We start from the raw sequence: 22,062 nt of genomic DNA, 5'->3' as shown, positions 1-22,062 counted from the left end.
GTGTTGCTGCGAGCGTCACCATAGAGACAATGATTTAATCTCCGGTATGAGGCGCTTTTATGAGCCGAGACCTCGACATCGCCAACGTATTTCATAAACAACGTCTGCTGTGTCTCGTCCATATGACAGATACTTCATCCCCTCCGTCAATGTAATCAAGATAAGAGGCCGAGGTGGGAATGCAGTGGAAATAAATATGACCTCTACCGCAGACCGTGCTCGGAGATCAATTGCTTTTCTTGTTTCACTCTAATATTGTGGTTGGAGGTCATTTGATCTGCACACTGGGCCCCCCGACACAGAAATATAATTGCGGTCGAGTAAAAGAAACCGCAAAACATCTTTCTGGTGCCACACATTTTATCACCTTAATCACCTGAGAGCCAGAGAGGAAGCGCGCCGATCTGCTATTTATACAATATACAAGTGATATTACAGTAGAAAGTACTTGTAATAAATTTAACAGCATTCTGTGAGTCATTCGCTTGTGTGCTACGCTCTTTTGACGACAACCTTTCCATAATCCATAATCAAGTAGTTTGTAGCAGCCTTTGAACCCAGTGATGGAAGAAGTATTTACATCACTTATTTTAGTAAAAGTTACAATTAACAAAACAAAGCTCCTATTCTTTGCAACATTGTCATTATTAGGCTGATTTCGCCCGACTATTGAGCTAATTACTCAAAATGTAAGTCTTGCGCCTTCACTACTGCGCACTGTGTTATCATGCAGCCCGAATTTGGAAGATTTGTGAATTATGAATCACTAGTTCATGATCAAAACAAGAAAACAACCGGCCTCCCTCTTCCATTGGAGGAAAATGTATTTAATCCGAGTCTGATTTTCTTGCCTTGATGTAACTAAGCAACTGAGGACAAGGTCACTTAAAAAAGAGTGAGTGGTTGTTTTTTTTCTACAAATGAAGGAGAGGGTTCTGTTTGAAGCTCAAGGTTTCAGACTTTTGCAATAATAACTCCTGACAAATAATAATAATAAAATGGCAATTTCGCAGTAAGACATTGCTATTCATACAATAAGTGGTATTACAGTACAAAGTACTTGTAAATCAGCCATTTTATTCTTACTCTAATTAGGACTTAAACTTTCCTTGTCACTCTCTCTCTCAACACACACACACACACCTTTTTTTTTTACAACGGGCTACTCAGACATCCGCTGGGCAGGGAGCAGGTGTCGCCATAGCAACTGGTTCTCAGCTGAAGTTTGGTCAGCTGGCTTTTCGTGAAGAGGAGCACACTGGCACAGCACTGTGGTGGGTCTGATGAACTGACACCAGGGTCGAGAGATTCATTCATCAAATGTGAGGCGGAAACATCAATAATACAATATGATAATTTATCGTCTTTCAATGGAATAACAATGTGGTGAAATCATATATTGGGATATCGTGATACGCAATGATGTCGTCTAGATTGATTATAACGACCTGAAACAGCTGTTAAGAAAATAGAAAATGGTACTTCAATCATTTGTCAAGTAATTAATTCACACAGAATCTACCTATTGAACTATCTATTGAATTATCAGAAAACATGCCACACTGTGACATCTACTGTTTTTGAAACATGAAATTACCTATATATAGGTTTTAGGAGACACACGTAGCTCAGCATTTCTCAGTATATTTGTGTGACTTGTGTCTCACTTGTTATTCTTGGCCCGCGAGATAAAACGGCGTCGTTGACTACACACATCGCCGCCGCGTCAAATTAATGCAGCACGGTAAAGCCAAGCGCTTCATCATGGAGGACATAAATTCCCCCGGCCGGACAGATTTACATTGATTGAGCACACTGAGATGAGCCGAACACGCCCCTCGAGGTAATAAAGTGCCACAGTCGATCACCCATCAGACTCTCATCACAGCTGTATCGCTGCCACCGAGGCCCATCGGGCAGGTTTCCCTCCAAGCGGTCCGGCAGCGTGCGGCACCTCCAGCGTGACCTGAGAGGACGGCAAAGACACGGAGGATACGATGTGTTCAGGGGAGAGGAAGGCAAAAACACGGAGGATACGATGTGTTCAGGGGAGAGGAAGGCAAAGACACGGAGGATACGATGTGTTCAGGGGAGAGGAAGGCAAAGACACGGAGGATACGATGTGTTCAGGGGAGAGGAAGGCAAAGACACGGAGGATACGATGTGTTCAGGGGAGAGGAAGGCAAAGACACGGAGGATACGATGTGTTCAGGGGAGAGGAAGGCAAAGACACGGAGGATACGATGTGTTCAGGGGAGAGGAAGGCAAAAACACGGAGGATACGATGTGTTCAGGGGAGAGGAAGGCAAAGACACGGAGGATACGATGTGTTCAGGGGAGAGGAAAGCAAAGACACGGAGGATACGATGTGTTCAGGGGAGAGGAAAGCAAAGACACGGAGGATACGATGTGTTCAGGGGAGAGGAAAGCAAAAACACGGAGGATACGATGTGTTCAGGGGAGAGGAAAGCAAAGACACGGAGGATACGATGTGTTCAGGGGAGAGGAAAGCAAAGACACGGAGGATACGATGTGTTCAGGGGAGAGGAAAGCAAAGACACGGAGGATACGATGTGTTCAGGGGAGAGGAAAGCAAAGACACGGAGGATACGATGTGTTCAGGGGAGAGGAAAGCAAAGACACGGAGGATACGATGTGTTCAGGGGAGAGGAAAGCAAAAACACGGAGGATACGATGTGTTCAGGGGAGAGGAAGGCAAAGACACGGAGGATACGATGTGTTCAGGGGAGAGGAAGGCAAAGACACGGAGGATACGATGTGTTCAGGGGAGAGGAAAGCAAAGACACGGAGGATACGATGTGTTCAGGGGAGAGGAAAGCAAAAACACGGAGGATACGATGTGTTCAGGGGAGAGGAAAGCAAAGACACGGAGGATACGATGTGTTCAGGGGTGAGGAAGGCAAAAACACGGAGGATACGATGTGTTCAGGGGAGAGGAAAGCAAAGACACGGAGGATACGATGTGTTCAGGGGTGAGGAAGGCAAAGACACGGAGGATACGATGTGTTCAGGGTTGCAAGAGATCTGTTGGTGATGACGTACGTTAGCGGTGGGCAATAGTTGATCCCCATGGGTAGGGTGAGTTATATTATGGAGCTTTTCAAAGAACAGCATGCAAAAACAACGCTCTGCTGCAGCCCTCCTGTCATATTGTGTAGCTAATAATTCAGTTTTTAGCCGTCTTTCAAGGAATACTTTGACCTTTTGGGATCTGTGCTCGTATGCCTTCTTGTCGAGCTTGATGACAGGATCGATTCAACGCTCGTGTCACATTTACAGATGGTTAGCTTGGCTGAGAAAAATAAATAAATGGAAAAATGGGGAAACAGATGGACTGTACTGGTCCGACAGTAACAAAAATCCACCGACCAGCAACGTCGGCACTACAACGCACCACTATGTTGTTGTTTTTTATTGGCAAGTGCTGTAGTGGATAATGTAGGACAGTGAAAATAATCCGACAATAAGAGATTGCACTGAGTTACAGAAGGAAGTGGAAGAGCAGCAAGCCGGTAGGTACTGTAAGGAATTAAAATCCACCAATAAGGTAAGCAAAAGGTTTTAAGTTGATGACATTTGACAGTGCTTGACATCCTTAACATAGCTCGACAATCACAATACGAGAAAAGTTTCTTTCCAACGTCTGCTTTGTGTTTTTAGGTTGTAGGGTTTGATTTTCCTCAAAAAGAGTTTAAAAGAAATGAGACATTGATGAATCTTCGCTGACAAAAGACAGAAACTCTGTCACAACCGTCACTAGACGGTAGTGCTTTTATTTTTGTTGTCTTGTCACTTCCTGTTTTACTTTGAAATCATCCTCCTGTGTCATGTCTGCTGTCTTTACTTCCTCATATGTGATTACCTCTCCCTGCCCTGATGTGTTTCACCTGTGTCTCGTTAACTCCCCTCCCAGTGTGTATATATACTCTGTGCTTCACTTGTCTCGTTGCCAGTTCGTTTTTCTTCACCTGTGAGTCAACTTACCAGCGTTTTTCCTGCCTGATATCCTGTTCTGATTCCGACGTCCCTTCGTTTCCGAGTAAGCCCGATCCCTGCCTGTACCTCTGCCGAGTTTGACTGCCTTCCTGTGAATGACCCTGGACTGTTTACGTTGACGATTCTACTCTCCCCTGAGTGAGACAGCTGCTCTCACCACAGCGGGTCAGAGCCTTGCCGACCGGCCTCAGTCCCTCCCCAGTTACATCGGGAGAACCTTCGGCGGTCCTTCTCCAGAGACTCTATCCTGTTGCAATATTACCTTTATCAATAAAGGAATCCTTGTGAACTTTACTCTCTGCCTCGGGTCGTGCATTTGGGTTCTTACATTAGTGCTCCGGCGTGACAAACTCAACCTGAGTTAATGCTTAGCTTTCTGTTTAATGTCATCCATCTCCGTCAACTTCACGACATTTACTCAAAGGGCTGGAGGGCTGTATGCGAGTTGCTCACAATTCAATCTAATGTATCTACGGCGCAGGATATTAAACATGTTTCCACTTTATGCAACTTCGTTCTGATTCCTCTTCTTGGGTTTTGATGTAAAAGTCTCACTTGTGGTCCCTGAAGTATTTACAAAGTTAGCTGCTTTAAGAAATGAACCATTTCTGACTTGATTCCTCAACAAGTCCTCCGACCTAAATGACAAAGACATTGCTTCCCTGAATGACACATGTATTGCCCCTTCGGGCAGAATGCTTTCCCATTTTCATGCAAAACCACTACAAATGATGGTTGCAGAAACTATTCATATGACAGCTTTCTGTCTGCCTTAACCAATGTGGTTCAGGCATGAGGCAGAGGGTTCAAAAATGTCTACTTGGTTCAGGAGAGTAAACTACTGGTTCATGGTTGAATGGTCACGAATCACTGGACCAGCAAGGAAACGGACAAAACATACCCTTAAAATGGAAATCTTAAATTTAGTTTTGACTACATTAGAGATGATGTCAGATCTTCTCCTGAATCAGAGACATCATCTTATTGGTATGTAGCAGGAATGTTTTCCGCCAACCAATGTGAACATGAATGTGGATCTAATCTTGATCAAGCCTTTTTTTCTGGATGCAATTCTGGTTTCTGGGTTATGAGGCTCCAGGTTGTACAATAAAGTGCCTGCAGCCCTTTGCCCCATCCCCTCTCCCTCTCAGGATCACCCATCCAGACTCCAGAGACCCCCCTCAGTCTCTTGTCATGTTGCTTAATTGAAAGGTCCATGAAAGGTCCATGAAAGGTTGTGCGAAGCCAAACTGCAGGTCATGAAAGCCTGATGACGAAGAGGCCAGATTCACACAAAACAGACGTCATGATCTGTCTGTCTTTCTTGCAGTGAATCACTACGAAGACAAATTACAAATAACTAGGCTTTAAGTTTCTTCAGACAGACAAGATTTTATTCGTCCCCTTTGCTAACCAACACCGTATCCAACACTTTAAGCCCATTTGTATTGCAGTGTTTTACACAGCATGTGGATACACTGAGCCAGAAAACTAACACTACAAGTAGATTATCACCAAAGCTTTGCACTGGTGGCATGAGGACAGGTTAGCCGAGAGCAGTCTGCCCCCCCCCCCCCCCCCCCCCCCACAGTCCATCACAGTGTAAGTAATACAATGTAATTGCCGTTTTACTCAGACCGAATCAATATCGAATGAGAATGAGCTTTAACGAGCGATTTATTGTGTTGCAATGGAACGGACACAGCGCGTTATTCCTGCTTTAATGCTCTCGTAAATTCCGAAAGGAGTCCTGAGAGGAACACAATGCATGTTGGGAACATTTCCTTTGTACCCAGGAGTGCTACATTAAGATTAGATCCAGTTTATTTTAAGCTTGTTTCGCAGCGTCACATTGTCACAAAGAGATACAAAAGCAATGATTTTTTTTTTTTTAACAAAACAATCCCAACTCAAGGTTCACTTACAGAGCTTTTCCCAGAGTTTTCAACTGAATCACATGATCTTCATAAATGGATGTTTATGGAAAAGGATCTGGTGGATTGTGTGAGTCCAGTAACTGATATGATTGCCTATTAGGACGTCTCATTCGTGTTGTCGAAAGCATCTGATGAAAACAATTTGATATTGTTAAAAGCTAATATTATTTTATACACAAACCCCTGTGAGCTGTTTATAAATGTGTGTTGGATGCTTCATAGGCGGACTTATAGTTGCAAATACGTTAATAAATTATACAAGTTCATATATGTTTACAATGACATTACAGTCTTTTATAATACCCTATATTTATTTCATACATAGTGCTTATATATAGTACATTTGAAGAGTGTTACAAAAGTGTTAAAACAACTCAATTTAAAATGGGGTAAGGATGGATGTAAAGGCAGCAACCGCTTGTTCTGAAAGGCAAGGCAAGGCAAGTTTATCTATAGAGCACAATTCGGCAATTCAAAGTGCCTTAACTTGCATTTATTCTAATAGCCAGCAGGGGTTCAACTCCTATTTTTGCTCAATTAAATGTAATAAGTCTATGAGAAAATGAGTTTACTTCTCACTTGATTTATTACCTCAGTAAACAATATAAACTTGAGTTTATGAACTCAATCGCTACCATTTCACGTCTTCTTACACATGTTATATATTTTTCATTTTGGTCCCATTTAGAGTAAAATAGACCATAACGCATGGTGTGCTTTCGGGCGTGGCTACCTTGTGATTGACAGGTAGCTACCACAGCGTTGTCTGATCTGGGAGTTGTCCATTGTCAATTTTTAACCCTTTCACAGTGTGTTTTCAGTTCAAGAAAATGAACTGTAACCGTTTTTAGGGGCGTAAACATGTCTTATTCAGCATTGTCACTCATTTAGAGGCTTAAAACCACAGTCCAGAAACCGATGGGTGATGTCACGTTGAGTACGTCCACTCGTTATATAAAAAGTCTTAATATGTCAATGATGTGTATAGACTGCAGTTTTATCTCTTAAAACCTCAACATTTCTAAAATAACCATTAAGATAATCATACAAATGGAAGGATGACTTAAAGCTACAACAAGGCTGTCAGGATACATGGACATGATAACAAATAGTTGATCTCTTAGATGACAACACAGAATTGACCATGATGCGTTTAGGTTTGTAGGAATATTCAGAGAACAAAGACCTTTAGGACGTGTGGTTCTATTAAGGACGGATGACGTTGATATGAACTGATGGAAATCAAAACAGTGCAAACATTTAGATATGACAATTACCGCCATAACTCAGGGTGCGGCTCACGACAGCAGAGTAAATTCACGACAAATGAGGGCAGTCAATGCCAGCCAGACGAGGTGATGAATTATTAATCGCATTAATTACTTTTGATGAACACTGACTCGTGCGCGTGAATCACATTTTTCCCACTGATCGTTTAATGATGCACCGATGTAGTTTGCTGCAACATCGCTCAGACAAACGTTGCCACGTTTAACATATCAACCCAAGTAAGGTCGTGGGTGTCATCGTGATCAACAATCAATTAAATATTTGCCATCTATATGCACTACCAAAACTATGACCCACTGTCAGAGATTTCACTGCATTGTGAGACACACGGGGGAATCCAGCCGCCTGGTGACTCAAGGTCTACTGAGTGAGTCACCTCTCACTGGATTAACATCCCAGCAGCAACATGACAGAATGTCATTTAATTTAGACTATCAGGCGTTGAGTTTGAAGAGCTAATCTAGTTGTATCTTCTTCACCGATGTCACTGAAAAGGAATCAGGAGATGTGTTGAAAGGAAGCACAAAACAAAGCGAAGGTGTTGTTTCCTCCTAACTTGATTTCATTTAAAGAAACGTGGTGAAATAATTCACATTTTTACATGAGGAAAAATCCTATTCATGTCCCTCTATCGACCTAAAATAGAGCCTGAAGTGTCAGTGGGCGATCTCCTGAGGACATCGTACTAATTGATAAATTCACCAATTTCTCTCCTGTAAAAACAATCAATTTACCAGAGAATAGAATAGCAACACACTGTACTGTTACAAGGGTCGAACCTTAAGATATTTAAACCCTACAAGACATGTCTGAATGTCTGCCCAGGCTTCCCGACACCCAGGATGTTTGTCTGTAAGTGGAGAGAAAAACGAGAGAATGAAACAGCAAGAAGGAGATTCGAGAAACAGAGATTTCCTTCTGGGAGCCCCCGGAGTCAGACAGTCGACAGCAGCATGGATTAAAATAAGAGCGCACCTGTTGCATGAGACGTGCGAGGGACCAATAGGATCGGGCCCCCGGAGTGGAAGGGTGAGAGGGGTAATTGTGGTTGGTATTCATTCAATCACACATTACAGCAGCGATCACCTGGTGGAGATGTGCCCTGCAAGCTGCCGAGTTCAACAGCACACTCTAGATGTGTTTTTTAAATTTTTATCTAGCATCGCCCACCACCATCCGTCGTGCGTCATCTCATAATAATGTAATGATCCTCTTCTCCTGACCCCACAATATTCATAATTATATTTCATTCATAATAGCCAAACCAATTTACAAAGCACCGCTTTGTAAGTTGGTTTAGCTATTCCGGTAAAACCGAGCCATAAAGCACAATCTCCAGTGACATGACACCTAAAAGGTGAGTCTTGCTTTATTACCTCTTCTTGAGGAGGGTGTCTGTGTCATTTTAGAAACAGAACCTCTCTCTCTGTGCTATGTCTAAACCCACATGTCCAAACCTGCTAGTCTGGTGTGTGTGAATCTATGTGAGGGTTAATTAATTCCCAGGACAGCTGCACACCCACACACACGCACACAAACACACACACACACACACACATACACATTATACATATGGGATAATAGGGCTTGTAATTGGAGGCTTGAAGACTGGGTTCATGCATGCACAGACCTCAGCTGGTTGCCAAGGGCAATGTCTCCATGAGGACAGTATAGAACAGGGCTTTCTCTCCTTGTTTACCTTGACAGGGATGATCCATAAGGAGAGAAAAGACGAATGAATGAAGAGGTTTTATTTTGTTCTAGATTCCCAACATTCAAATCCAGATCCCGAAAGATCCCAATTTAATCTGAAGGCCATATGTTCCAATTTCAGCCGTTGTTTGTATCTAATTGGAATTAGTTCTATACATTTCCCCCTTCGGGATATCTACTGATGGAAACCACATTACATCAACATTAAAACATTCCAGCTGGTGATTTAAAAGAAAATGAAAAAACCTTGCAGGCCGTCCTGTGAAGCGCTCATGGGAAATGTCAGAGCATATTCCATCTGATCTCTGTGAGATGGGCCTATGGGAGAACTGGTCTACAGCGAGGGGTTGAGGCTGGTTTGGCCTCCACTTGAGTGGAGCAGGGATCCTGGGAGGTCAGGTGGAAAACAGCCGGGGAGTCGGGCCCACATCTCCTGGGGCCGGTGTGAGAGCTCGGGGCAGGGTTACCCGCTGAGAGAGAGAGAGAGAGAGAGAGGCCGAAATAAGACCTGCGGTGTGGTTTCATATATATTTTTCACATATAAGTAACATTGTGACAGATAATTGATATCTAGCGTGAGATGAGGTCGCCATCTTCTGGAGGGAAAACACAGTGCATGCAGCTTTGCCTGAATTGAATCCTTTGGGAAGTCAAATAGTTTAGTTCCCTCTGCTGGTCAAAAGGAGAGAAACATCAGAGCAGTCAACACCTGCACAGTGTCATGTAGTCTGTGCATACAATACAGTGGCCTTGCAGAAACTGAGGCTTATGAAGTTCAAATTGTATTGAGTCTGGTTTCTGTCTGTTTGAGTCCTTTTTTATGACTGATTGTATATGAAGCCCATAACTTCTGCTTTATAAGAAAAGTTGAAGCTCCAAACTCAGAGTTTACACACACACGAAGGAGCTTAATTTGTCTCATTTCCTATTTTGGGATACAAGGCTTTTATTTTGAAGGTGACTCTCTGAGCTTCGGGAAGACTTTGCACAGTAAAAAAAAAAAAAAAGAGACATTTCATGCATTAGCACCACTCTCTCCACGAAGAAGCACAAGGTTGGTGCATGTTGTAATTGTTTAATAACTGTCTGTATGTTTCAGTAAATTAGTGTTAGTGTTGGCTGGAGGAGCGTATGCTACAGTAACATATGTTGTTTTGTGTCTTTGCACACAGCTCTTACGTTGGTTTGTAATTTTGCAATACATTTAAAATAATGTATTGCCTCTAACAGCAGGACATTCCAACAAACATCCCACATGTTGGTCAGCTACCTAACCTCTCAACAACACAAAGACATGTGATCCATCCTATGATCCTGAAATATGATGAATCCTGTACCATAAAATCCCATAATCCTGCATTATCTTCGATATCTGCATATTGGCTCTGAACGCATCAATATGACGCCTCCTCACAATCTGACTGCAGATGGAATCGGTCACACTTGACATGAATCTCCAAAGGAACCTATTGGTGGTGGGTGATGGGGGGATTTTACCAAGCAGAGCTATGGCTCTGATGAAGTAAAACTGACATCCATAATGAGGGGAAAAGCCTCAGGGAGTCTCTCTGGTCAGCTGTTCGCGCAAATATTTACACATATTTCAGGTTTAGCCGAAGTTGGGAGAACGCGTTCCTGAAGTAAAGGAATTCAAATCCAATAAATGGTGTGCAAACAGAGCTTCGGATGGGACGAGATGCAAATAGTGTTGTTATTGAAAGCGGGGGCCCCTGCAGTCTGTGCAGCTGCCCCTACATCGCACGGTCCCTTTTTCCCCCCAAAGGCCCGAAAGGCCTCTGTCAAGCTTCACACACACACACACACACACACACACACACACACACACACACACACACACACAATGCAGGAACGTGTCGAGTCTTTAAACTGCACTAATTACTGAAGTTTGGAAGAGTGCTCGCTTTGTTCCCAGCTCAGATGGGGTGGTGGGGTAAGAGGGGCGGAGGGGCGGAGGGGAGGAGGAAAACATGCAGGATAAGTTTTAGGGAGAGGGGGGGGGGGGGGCCTTGTTGCTGAGGCCAGTGTTGTGCAACCTCATGCACATCCTTTAACTGCTGCAAATGTTTGTCCAAAAGGGTTAACAGGAGGCCCAGAGGAGGACTGTGGATTTGCATTTGGCTTTGAGAAAGAAAAAAAAAAAAGAAGCCTCGAGGGGAGAAGTGCAACGGATTCAATGGACGGGACACCAACGGGGAAAGGGGACGACGGCAAGAAGGAGAAGACGGAAGATGAGGCGGTGCAACTTCGGAGGACGATAGGCCTGCTGCCCGCCATGTGCTTGATCATCGGCACAGTGGTGGGCAGTGGGATCTTCATCGCACCCAAGGGTGTCCTGGCGAACAGCGGCGGCAGCGTGGGGCTCTCCCTGCTGGTGTGGGTGCTGTGTGGGGTCCTCTCGCTGCTCGGTAAGATGGAGGCCTGATGCCGCCGGTTAGAGACACTTTATATGTGTGTGTGTGTGTGTTTGGTGCAGACATGGAATGGAATATTTTAGGAAAAAACACAAGATGAAATTAAAACATTGTCATTTTTTTTCAATAAAAAACAACGACAACATTTAAATATACACTTTATTGCGTTATTCCTTTTGATATAAATAATGATTTAAGACTACTAATTGACTACTAATTTTACTTTTCAAAATAAATTTGCATCATGAAAGTGTATACATTTGTTTTTCAATATGTCGGTCAATGCAGTTTTTTTTCCAAGCATCCAATTATCAAATTATTATTGTGATAATTAATCAGTGAATGTGTTTATTTATCCGCGCATTTTGCTGCAAGTTATTCACACAACAAGACAAGAGCATACTATACAATCTGCACCACGTTTACAGTCAGTGGAGCGTGTTGGCATCCTAACATTTATTAATTTCCTGTAAACACAAACCTCAGGTGATGCTGATAGAAATATTGATAGTTTTGCAGGCGTATTGTGTAACATATTGGACCTCATTGTTGGGGCTGGATGAAAAACCTAAGGATCCAAAAAAAGGATTCATCCAAGGCAGTCCATGTTTTTACAACATTTTGTCTCACTGATAAATAGACTGACAAAACGATCCAAAGAGCATCATCATGGGCAAAATATGAAATCGAAACCAACTGCATTACATGTCATGATATAATGTCGGTAATTCCCAACACAGAAACTGATTGAGGACCAGCAAAACGTGAATGACATCAAATGTGTTTCCCCCTCTGGCCCAATTAGGGGCCATGTGCTATGCTGAACTGGGCACCACTTTCACAAAGTCAGGGGGCCACTACATTTATCTCCTGGAGACGCTGGGGCCGCTGCCCGCCTTTTTACGACTCTGGATTGAGGGCCTCTTCATCAGGTTGGTTCGGATCGGTTCGGAAAAAAAACAAAGTGAAATCGCGCCACCTAACGAGCACGATCTCCGTGTGCAGGCCAGCTGTGTCGTGCACCGTGGCCCTGGCGTTTGGCCGCTACGTGGTGGAGCCGTTCTTCACGCCGTGCGCTGCTCCCATAGAGCTCATCAAACTGGTCAGCCTCCTGGGATTGAGTGAGTGGTTTTATACCTCCTCCTCCTCCTCCTCCTACCCGCAGATTGCAGGAACCGTTCGCTCACCAGCTGCTTGTCTTTGTGTCTCTGCAGCGTTCGTCGTGGCCATCAACTGCTGGAGTGTGACCTTGGCCTCCCGCACTCAGGTCGCCTTGACTTTCTTAAAGATGTTCGCTCTGGTCCTCATCATCGTCCCCGGAGGCATCGCGCTGGCCAAAGGTGGGAGGAAGTCACTGTGTTTATCCCGATGGATGCAGATGTTTGTCCAGCTGTCGGGTCAAGTGATCATCACTTGATTGATGCTGCTCGCGTACAACTTCTTCTTCTTTCCAGGAAAAACAAAGAGTTTCCAGAATGGTTTCGAGGTCGACTCATCAACGTTGGATATGTTGCCACTGGCCTTCTATAATGGCCTGTATGCCTACGGTGGATGGTAAAGCGACTATTGGCTAGCGTCTTCTTTTACGACACGTGGAACCTTTTCACTGTCTCTTTGACATCAAGCAGTATTATTTTTAAAAAAACGCTTGTGTGGACGGGCTTTTTTCCTTTTTTCCTTTTAGGTTTTACCTAAACTATATCACAGAAGAGGTCAGAAACCCAAATAGGTATTTTACGTCTCCCCTCAAATCCACTTTCAAAAGCCTTGCGGCCTTGAGAGATGCCATCACCTCTCTCCGTGCGTGTTCTGTCTTGACAGAAACCTCCCGCTGGCCATCATCTGCTCCATCGTGACAGTGACCGTCTGCTACGTGCTCGTCAACGTGGCCTACTTCACAGCGATGACTCCCGCCGAGCTGCTGCTGTCCGAGGCCGTGGCCGTGGTCGGTGCCGCACCGCGGAGCACGCACGCGTTTAAATAAAAGGAAGATATCGCCATGTGTGTGCGTATGTGTGTGTGTGTTTGAATACCGTTCTCATCCTCTGTCCACCCCCCCACCGCAGACGTTCGCGAACCGCGCTCTCCACGGAATGGCCTCCGTGGTTCCCTTTCTCGTGGCGCTGTCCTGCCTCGGGGCGCTTAACGGTGGAATCTTCGGATCACCCAGGTGACCTGTGATCTGATGAGTTATTATTGTCTCGTGTTCTCTGGCGTGTGCTTTAAATCCGACTGTTTGTGTTGCAGGATGCTGCTTGTTGGAGCCAGGGAGGGCCACTGGCCCACAATCTTTTCCATGATTCACATCCGCAGACGCACGCCTTTGCCCGCCGTGCTAATCCTGGTAAAATACTTTGCAAACGATTTTTTTTTTTTAAAACAGCACAGCTACCGGGCAACATTTAATTTAACAACCAAAAATCTCACAATCATTTTTTGTGGGCTCCCGAGATTATAAAACATGTGTTTTGACCACAGGCCCCGTATAAGAAGTGGTCGTTGTCAGTGTGACGCCCTTTTGAAGCCTCGAGTCAGGCAATTTGGCTTTTTGCAACCAATAAACGGAAGTTACCATATTTGGAATGAGTGACATACGTTTTATTTGACTCCAAATGGACCATAATTTACTAAATGAACATCATGCCGTATTGAAGAAGACTCTAAACTAGAGATGGAGACCATAAATTCATGTGTACAATGTTTACTGAGGGACTAAATCAAGAGAGTAAGTAGGGTTGTTTTCTCATAGACTTCTATACAATCTGACTTCTTTTTGCAGCCAGAGGAGTCGCCCCCTGATGGTCAGTAGAGAGAATGCAACACTTCCGCATTGGCGTCACTTTTTAGAACCGGAGGTCGCCCCACTGGTTTTAAAATGACCTTCAGATTTGCGTCCCCCTTTTATGTCCTGTGCAGGCTCATGACAATATATGATGATGATTTAACTCCACGTCCGCTGACTTAATAATAATATTTTCATAGCGTTCAGGGCTTTCAACCGTACCTCACCGTCTCCACCAGCAGATGGAGTTTGCTTGTTACGAATTTTATTTGTCAATCTATGTCGCCAAGGCCAAGAATGAACACTTGAGTGTTTTTAATAAAAAAAAGATATAGTTATGAAATTAATTGAAATAGCCCCTTTTTCTGTCAAATGTAATGCAATGTGTGTGATTGTATCATCTTTTTTCATCAATTTTCATTCAATTATCATTTCTTCTTATATTTCTACTTGTTTATCAAGGTTCTTCATTCCTAGTGATACCCACATGTAACATAGCACATTATGAAGTGTGTAAATACGCTTTACTCTCCTCTCCATCACTATATGCAACAGTCAGAACAGACTGCGTATGGATACGTCATGATGTCTGTGCTGTCTGTCTCCAGTACCCCTTGATGGTGTTGATGTTAGTCACGGGAGACATCTACCAGCTCATCAACTTTGTCTCCTTTTCCCGCTGGCTCTTCATCGCCTTGGCGACCTTGGGGATGATCCTCCATCGGTATCGCTTCCCCGACTACGTACGACCTTTCAAGGTTAGTGCGTCCGTTAGGCCTGTATAAAAAACTAAAACGGACCACGCAGCCGTTTCATTTTTGCTCTTCTTCCAATAAAAAAGGTGCCCGTGGCCGTCGCGGTCACCTTCACGGTGGTCTGCTTCTTCATCGTGGGCCTGTCTCTGTACTCGGACCCCTGGAACACCGGGAAAAGCTGCGCTCTCACGCTGAGCGGCATCCCGGTTTACTACGTGACCGTCTACCGCTATCGCTTGCCACGTAGTTTGAGACGCGTCTTCGGTGAGTCGGGAGCAAAATGATGCAAACTTGTCATAGTAAGAGTTACTGATTTTATACGTGTGTCCATTTTGTTGGGGGAACAAGATGGAGTTACATCTTCAATGTGTGTAGAGCAGAAGGTGAAAAGAGCAAATGGCAATATTTGATGTATCATCGTGGAATAGAGGTCAGTGGCTTTTACTGTGAGGGCAGTTTGGGCAAGTAGTCCGATACATAACATTTTCATTTCCCTTTTACTCCGCCATAACTCTGATTCTCTTCCATATTCCCAGACTACGTCAGCAAGCAGCTCCAGATCCTGCTAGAAGTGACTCAACAGGAAGTGCAGACATACTGAAGATGTCTTTCTACTGGATACCATCTTAGTCCACAAATCTGTTTTGGTTTAGATTTTAAATCTGTGGTGGAACCGTCCAATTGGAAACTGTACTAATTTTAACAAATTAAAAACAATGCTGGAAACAGTAAAATGTTACTAATACTTCTTATTTGTGCACTGGACTATAAGTCGCTGATGTATTTTTTTTTTTTTGCGGTGTCAGTTTTAAACTGCCACTGCAAGAAAAGGCGATTAGACTTTTTTTTTACGTTTTTTTAAAACCAATAAAGTCATTCTTGAAATCACAAAGACAATCTATAAATGGTTTCAACCCTTTATTCAAATATAAATAAAAATAATAGGCAACCTGGCTACAGAATGTAGTTCATCAGATGCGATACACCGTACGTTTTTCCACTGTACTGCATATTGTGTGAGGTTGTCGAAACCTCACACAACCTTCTTTATTTACATTTTCTTTCTTTTTTTTTTTTTTTAAATGTGAGCAGGGCGTGAGGCACATCTTTGTGCTCCACGAGGCACCGACACCAGCAGGTTTATTATACAGTCTTAGAAACACCAACTTCAGAAAACAGCACACGTCACAAGCTTTGAAAACTTTTTTTTTTGCTGGAAACCACGGATCCACTCACTGCGATGCAAAACCTCTCCCATATAAAACACACACACACACACACACACACACACAAACACACACACACACACACTCGTACAAGCCAGAAGGAACGATTAAAGCCAGACATTATTCTGTGGCATTTTCGAAAAACAGGAACGTCTCCCATTCTGGCCGCCAAAGATGGTGCTGCCAAAACAAAAATAAAATAAAGAGAAGCTTTTTCCTACATACCATTTGCATCTTTACTGAAAACTAATCAAATCTGCTAGATATTCAGTATTTTCCCCCTAAAGGCTACCTTCAAATTACAGTGTTGACACGAGGAGTGACTTCTGCAGGTGCACGGTGCCTCCTGCTGGCGAACCGATGAACAAATCAGGATTTCCAACGTCAAGCGGTGCAGACAGATCTACGAGTGATGCACTGAGGCGATCCCACTGCTGTTAGTGCTATTTGTATTACCGTGCCATTGGTTATTGCGGACGATCCGACAATCTAAAAGCGGACTTCCAGGAGGACTGCCTGAACCGAGCGGCACGGCGGCGCCTCGCTGGCAATATATTGCCTCTTCATTCACAAATGCAAAAGACTAAATTATATATATATATTAAAAATGTGCAAATCGACATACATAAGAGTACGTGTACATACACACGGATATATTTGTGTCCTTCAAGAGCGCAGACAGATATATGACAGGTAGGATACAGGATCAACAGAAAACCGGAGCGGCGAAGAGCTTTACGGATAGAAACGAGAGAACGGGACAAAAGACGCAGTTGAGGAGCGACGGAACAGATGAAAAAAGGTGGAGAGGAACATCTAATGTGGGAGTAAGCGCCTCGCTTATATGACCTGGAAACTATAAATCTATTTATGCATCAATCATTATTCCCATATTCCCCTATAGTGTTTTGAAAGATTAAGATACGTTTTGTCCCTCGGGCTACTTAAGCTGAGGGATGAACTCGGACCAGCTGATGTTGGCCATATCCAGGTCCTCGTCATCCAGACCAGAGAAGCTAATGTCCACAAGTATCTTGCTCAGGCTGTCGTTCATTGTGTCCAGGACGAGGCCCTCTGTGATCGAGCGGTTAACGGGCGTCGCGCCTCCTCCTCCTCCTCCTCCTCCTGATTGAAGCAGCTCTCTGGAGCAGCTGCTTCGGAAGAATTCGACCGGCCAGTCCGATGGCCCCGTCGCCCTGGTGGGAGCCGACGTGAACAGCTCTCTGGGGGAGCTAAACAGAGGCCAGTCTTTGAAGGGGGTGCTGTTGAAGCTGAAGGTGGTGTAGTCGTGCCGCGGCGTGACCGCGGGGCCGCCGGGCGTGCGGATGGGGCTGAAGTCCAGAACGCTCTGGCTCCCTTCGCCCACGGGGGTCACTTTCCAGGGCTCGGGTAGCACGTGAGAGGGAGGCTTGCTGGGCGTGGAGGAGGTCAGGTGGCTGCTGCTTTTTATGGGCGTCTTGAAGGAGAAGTCCCGGTCGGGGCTGTGCTGCTCCTGCTTGTGCCAGTCCAGCTCGGAGTCTCGCACGTCCTGGAAGGTCGACGCGTCGGAGACGACGCCGGAGTCGACGAAAGTATTATCGGGGCAGAGGAGGACGGGCTCCTCGTGCAGAGAGTGGACCAGGCGCTGTTTGCGTCGCGAGCTGCTGCCTTGCCTCGGAGGGGCTCTGGGAGTTTCGCATTTAATGGCGACACCTTCCGGCTCCTCCTTCACCACCAATATGAGGCCTTTGTCCTCCTGGGGATTCACCACCACAGCCGGGACGTCACTTTGTGTCACCTGTCGGACATACAAGCATGCACTTTACAGATCTGCCAGTAACCGTTGGTTCATTTTCATTTTAGGCCAAGAAATATGCACTGCGTGACGGAGCCTTTACCTTCGGAGCTATCCGCACTCTCTTGACTCCTCGCGCCGTGCTCTGCTTCGGCTGCGAGCTCGAGGGGGGAAACTGGGCCAACGTGGACGGCAGGAAGAGGGAGGAGGTGAGGGGGAGCTGGATGGGAACCAGGTAGGAATCGGTTCGAGGAAGAAGAGGTTTCATCCTTCTCTCTGAAAGTACAAAAGATGACAACAACTCAGAGCGCAGCATCTCAATGACCAATTTATATATATTTTTTTTTAACAAAAAAAAGTTCCCTTGCACCATATAACTCTCACAAAGTCCTTCCATCTTTGTTAACTCACCAGAACTAGTTGGCATTTTTCTCGCATCAGGAAGCATCCTCTTCTGTTGCTGTGAAGAACAAAATGACATGACATCAGTTCATGCAGTTGAAGCCTCAGTGGCGCACACACACACACACACACACACTCACACACACCAACCTGTGTTCTCTACCGTGTTTTAGTATTTGGCAAAGCAAGAAGAGATGAAAGTCAAAGTAAGACCTCTTCTAACTGTCCCTACACTTTATGGCGGAATGATGGATACTTTTATTTCTAAATATAAGCATTCCTTGTTGGACAAGGCCTGCGGTCTCGAAGCCGTGACTTCGGTGCGACTTCAGCCTCCCTGCTGCTCACATCATCTCCTCCTGCAATAAAAAGATTCCCCTCGATCTTAGACCTCCAGCTGCAGCTGCACTCTTTGGGTCAAAGGGTCTGATGACAACAACAACAAAAAGGCAAGGAAAGTGGGCGTCTGATTTCCTGTCCCTTGTCTGGTTTCTTCTGCCTGACTGACGGAGACTGTTCCTAGAGGACTGAGAGGTTAAAGCCATCTTACTTGGTGGGGAAATAAAAGTTGTGGCACCGGAACAGGAGCAGTCATCGGGTCACAGCCGGGCTGTCGAGAAAGATGTGGAATAAGAGGGATGAAGATCGGGAAAAAACAAGAATCCCAAATGGATGATAATGATGGCATCCGGTGTACAAAATGTTGAACAATAAAACTAAACAAAAAAAAAGTCAAGTCAGTTTCAGGGCTTCTTCCTTTGTTTTAGATGTGAGGGGGAAAAAAAAGTGTGAAAAGGGCGCCAGCGATAAAGTCAGTTGTGCTCACCCTGTACACCTGATCGAGAGTGAGACATCGGTTGGCCTCAGGCCGGATGGTCCAGAAAGAAATTTTACCATCTGCCGACGTCTCACGAATGAACATGTCGTGTAGAGAAAGATTGTGACGGATGGAATTCTGCAATCACAAAATAAGCACACAAAAAAAACAAAAAAAATCTTTCAAAGCTGCTAAAAATCAGAAATTCAGAGCATCAATATACCCGCAGACAATATTTGCTATATGATACAGCCTTCTAGTTCCAGTAGATACGCTCCGAATTTGGAGTTTAGGACCTTTAATGTATGCTTCAGCGAGCCCCTTCTAAAAAACTTCAGTGCACTGTATTTACTGCACCCACAAAATGACATTCTTCAGATGTAAAGTACCTTCCATCCTGGTTTGGCCACCTCTCTGAAGTAAGGGAAGTGGTCCTCGATCCACATGTAAATCTCTTTCAGGGTCATCCTCCTGCTCTTCCGACTGTTGATGGCAAACTGGATCATGGCCATGTAGGAGTACGGCGGCCTCTCTGACATGGGTTGCTGAACTGCACCCACATCGATTTGGCCATTTTGTGCCTGTAACAGAATAAGAAAGAGGCCGATCAGCTTAAACACGGACAACACAAGAGATTTCTACTAAATCGTTACGCATGGAAACATCTTAAATCTGACTTCAGATGTACCTTTAGAAATCAAAGCGTTTTCAATCTAGCAGCACGTTTTCTGCGGTGCGAGTGCCACAGAGGGAATTGAAAAAAAAATCACAACGAAGTGACGTTTTATTGAGACAGACTGGTTACGGACGGTGTTTTTAGGGGACGTGCCCGAGACCAGAGTGTCCTCTCCACACACGCACGTGTCTTCACACGAACATTAACATTCACAGCGAGGTGGCGACGAGGAGCAGCTGACCTGCGAGTTGGAGCTTTGGTTCTCCTTGTCGGCCATCTGCTTGGCAGCATCCTGTTCGAAGGTGTTCATTTTGCCCAGCCACTGCATATTGGTGAGGCTGTCGTCTAAAGGACCACACTCCAAATCCTTATTCACTAATGAAGAGAAGAAAACGCCATTATTGTTGGAACAAAAGGAAGGATTTTTCAGTGTGATTAAAGAAAAGAAGAAAAAAAAGACACAATAAAACTCTACAATTATACTTGAAATATCATCTCATCAAAACATCATAATCTCCATACATGCTTTAACTCCAGTGAGCGGTTTAACATCCAGGGAGCCGTCCGTGAATTCTTCTTTCACTGGTCCTCCGACCGCAGAGACGTCGTTCTCTTCAGCAGCGTGCTGACAAAAAGATCCATTGTTGCCACTCAAGAGGATGAACTTGTTCGGCCCCTGGACGCCACACTCTTTGCCCTTGGCAGTGAGGGCCCCGATGACGCTGTGCAGGTCTGCCGTTGTGGGGATGACAACCACCTGTGTATTGTACATGGAGGGGTGATCCATGATGCGGATGCCACTGGGGAAACACTGGCTGCCGACCGATTTCGAAGGTTCTTTAAAGTCTGGCGCGTAAGCCCGGCTTCGGGATTCAGCCGGCGGCGGCTCATTCTGCTGGAACGGCAATTTTCTTCTTCTGAGGATCAGGGGTCTCCTTGGGCTCCGTCTCATGGTCATCAAATCATTGAAAAAGCTGCTTGGCGTTCACTGGTATTCTGGATGGAAAGAACACAAAGACCAATGCCATCATTTTGGGTCTAGCTCCACGACACAGTTTGTTTCAAAGCCCTCTAAAGCTAAATGTGTGACGTCACTGTCAAGTTACTAGCTAACTAACCTAAATCAACAGTTAGCTAGCTGTTAAGACAACCAGGCTGGATTCAAACCGTTTCTCCGTACATTGGGCGGTGTGTATTGACATGAGGAAAATCACATAGACAATATTAAATAATGTTACCTGTCCGAACACACTGCGCGCTAACACCGTATATGTTAATAATGGACCTTAAAACTAAATTAAAGCTCCACGTTAGACGTCTTTTCACGGCGCGGTTGTCCCGTTTGGCCGCCGGTTGTCAGATCCGTTGGTTATGTTCCCTGGCGACTCGAGCCTTCTAGAACAACAGGCGTTACACGACCGCGGTTGACGTCGTTTGTGTAACGTTTCGAATGTATTAAATATTAAAAAAAGTGTAAGGGGCTAATAGACAAGCCACTAGAAAGCGGTTCATATCAAAAGGGTAACGTTATATGACGTTACCAAGATAAACGACGCCGGGTCGTCCATTTGCGAATGTCAGCCAGCGGTGGAATTAACTGATGCAGTATAGTTATGGTTTATTAAAACGAAAGTTGCATTGCTTTGTGTGAGTTATGCCGAATCAAAGACATCATTGTACTTATTAATAACGCATGCCAATTGATTCAAATGAAGATGTACATTTGAAGAACAAGTCCCGAAAGTATTACATAATTTCAACGGAGTTCAGTGTGACGTCCATTCGACTGTCACGAACCAGGGTCCCGGAATAAAGAGGAAAGAGGAAACATCCGTTCGGATTAAAACTGCATTAAAAAAATATAGATCGGCTATTGCGTTTGCCAACATTACAACTTTCCCTCGGCTGAGGTAAACGTCAGCTATCTGTTTGGAAGCTAAGCTAAGTTAGCTGCCGTGGCTATTCGTCACGTTAGCTCATGACACCGTTGTAACGAATAGCAAAGCCAGATAAAAACATACCTTCATAATAACGTGTTTTTTTTCAGGCAGTTCCACTCGGCTGGACTCCTGCGAGTAGTTTGAACCCTTTCTTCATATTCAATGTGAAATCAGAGGACCTAGGATGTGTGTGATATTCTTTCATTTCCTATTATTTACATGCTGTCTGTTCGATTCGGCGACGTTTTTGAATTTTGGCGCTGTGGGTGACACCCCCTTTTCGTTGGTCACGTGGTATAAA

General features: G+C 44.7%; 2 protein-coding genes across 3 annotated transcripts; one reads left to right on the top strand and one right to left on the bottom strand.

Moving 5' to 3' along the window:
• The first annotated feature begins 11,151 nt into the window (after nucleotides 1-11,151).
• si:ch73-352p4.8 (cystine/glutamate transporter) lies at nucleotides 11,152-15,527 on the top strand. The gene is made up of 12 exons (XM_034526347.1): nucleotides 11,152-11,383; nucleotides 12,195-12,321; nucleotides 12,395-12,510; nucleotides 12,604-12,729; nucleotides 12,844-12,943; nucleotides 13,074-13,118; nucleotides 13,211-13,334; nucleotides 13,456-13,559; nucleotides 13,637-13,733; nucleotides 14,780-14,929; nucleotides 15,013-15,190; nucleotides 15,463-15,527. The coding sequence occupies exons 1-12, from the start codon at nucleotides 11,152-11,154 to the stop codon at nucleotides 15,525-15,527; spliced, it is 1,464 nt and encodes a 487-aa protein (XP_034382238.1).
• A 302-nt stretch (nucleotides 15,528-15,829) lies between these two features.
• Nucleotides 15,830-22,013, bottom strand: foxm1 (forkhead box M1). Of its 2 annotated transcripts, none has more exons than XM_034526468.1 (9): nucleotides 21,843-22,013; nucleotides 20,344-20,817; nucleotides 20,063-20,196; nucleotides 19,535-19,726; nucleotides 19,155-19,283; nucleotides 18,879-18,938; nucleotides 18,338-18,386; nucleotides 18,030-18,202; nucleotides 15,830-17,929 (listed from the first exon to the last, which is right to left on the bottom strand). In XM_034526468.1, the coding sequence occupies exons 2-9, from the start codon at nucleotides 20,777-20,779 to the stop codon at nucleotides 17,093-17,095; spliced, it is 2,010 nt and encodes a 669-aa protein (XP_034382359.1). In that variant the 5' UTR covers nucleotides 20,780-20,817; nucleotides 21,843-22,013; the 3' UTR covers nucleotides 15,830-17,092. The 2 variants fall into 2 exon arrangements, with proteins under 2 accessions (XP_034382359.1, XP_034382360.1); XM_034526469.1 differs by lacking the exon at nucleotides 21,843-22,013 and adding an exon at nucleotides 21,060-21,209 and having other exon boundaries at nucleotides 15,983-17,929.
• Between the last annotated feature and the right edge of the window lie 49 nt (nucleotides 22,014-22,062).

The sequence above is a fragment of the Cyclopterus lumpus genome, chromosome 23 (genome assembly GCF_009769545.1).
Source record: "Cyclopterus lumpus isolate fCycLum1 chromosome 23, fCycLum1.pri, whole genome shotgun sequence".
In the NCBI taxonomy this organism is placed as follows: Eukaryota; Metazoa; Chordata; class Actinopteri; order Perciformes; family Cyclopteridae; genus Cyclopterus; species Cyclopterus lumpus.
This window is presented reverse-complemented; position numbering and strand designations above follow the sequence as displayed.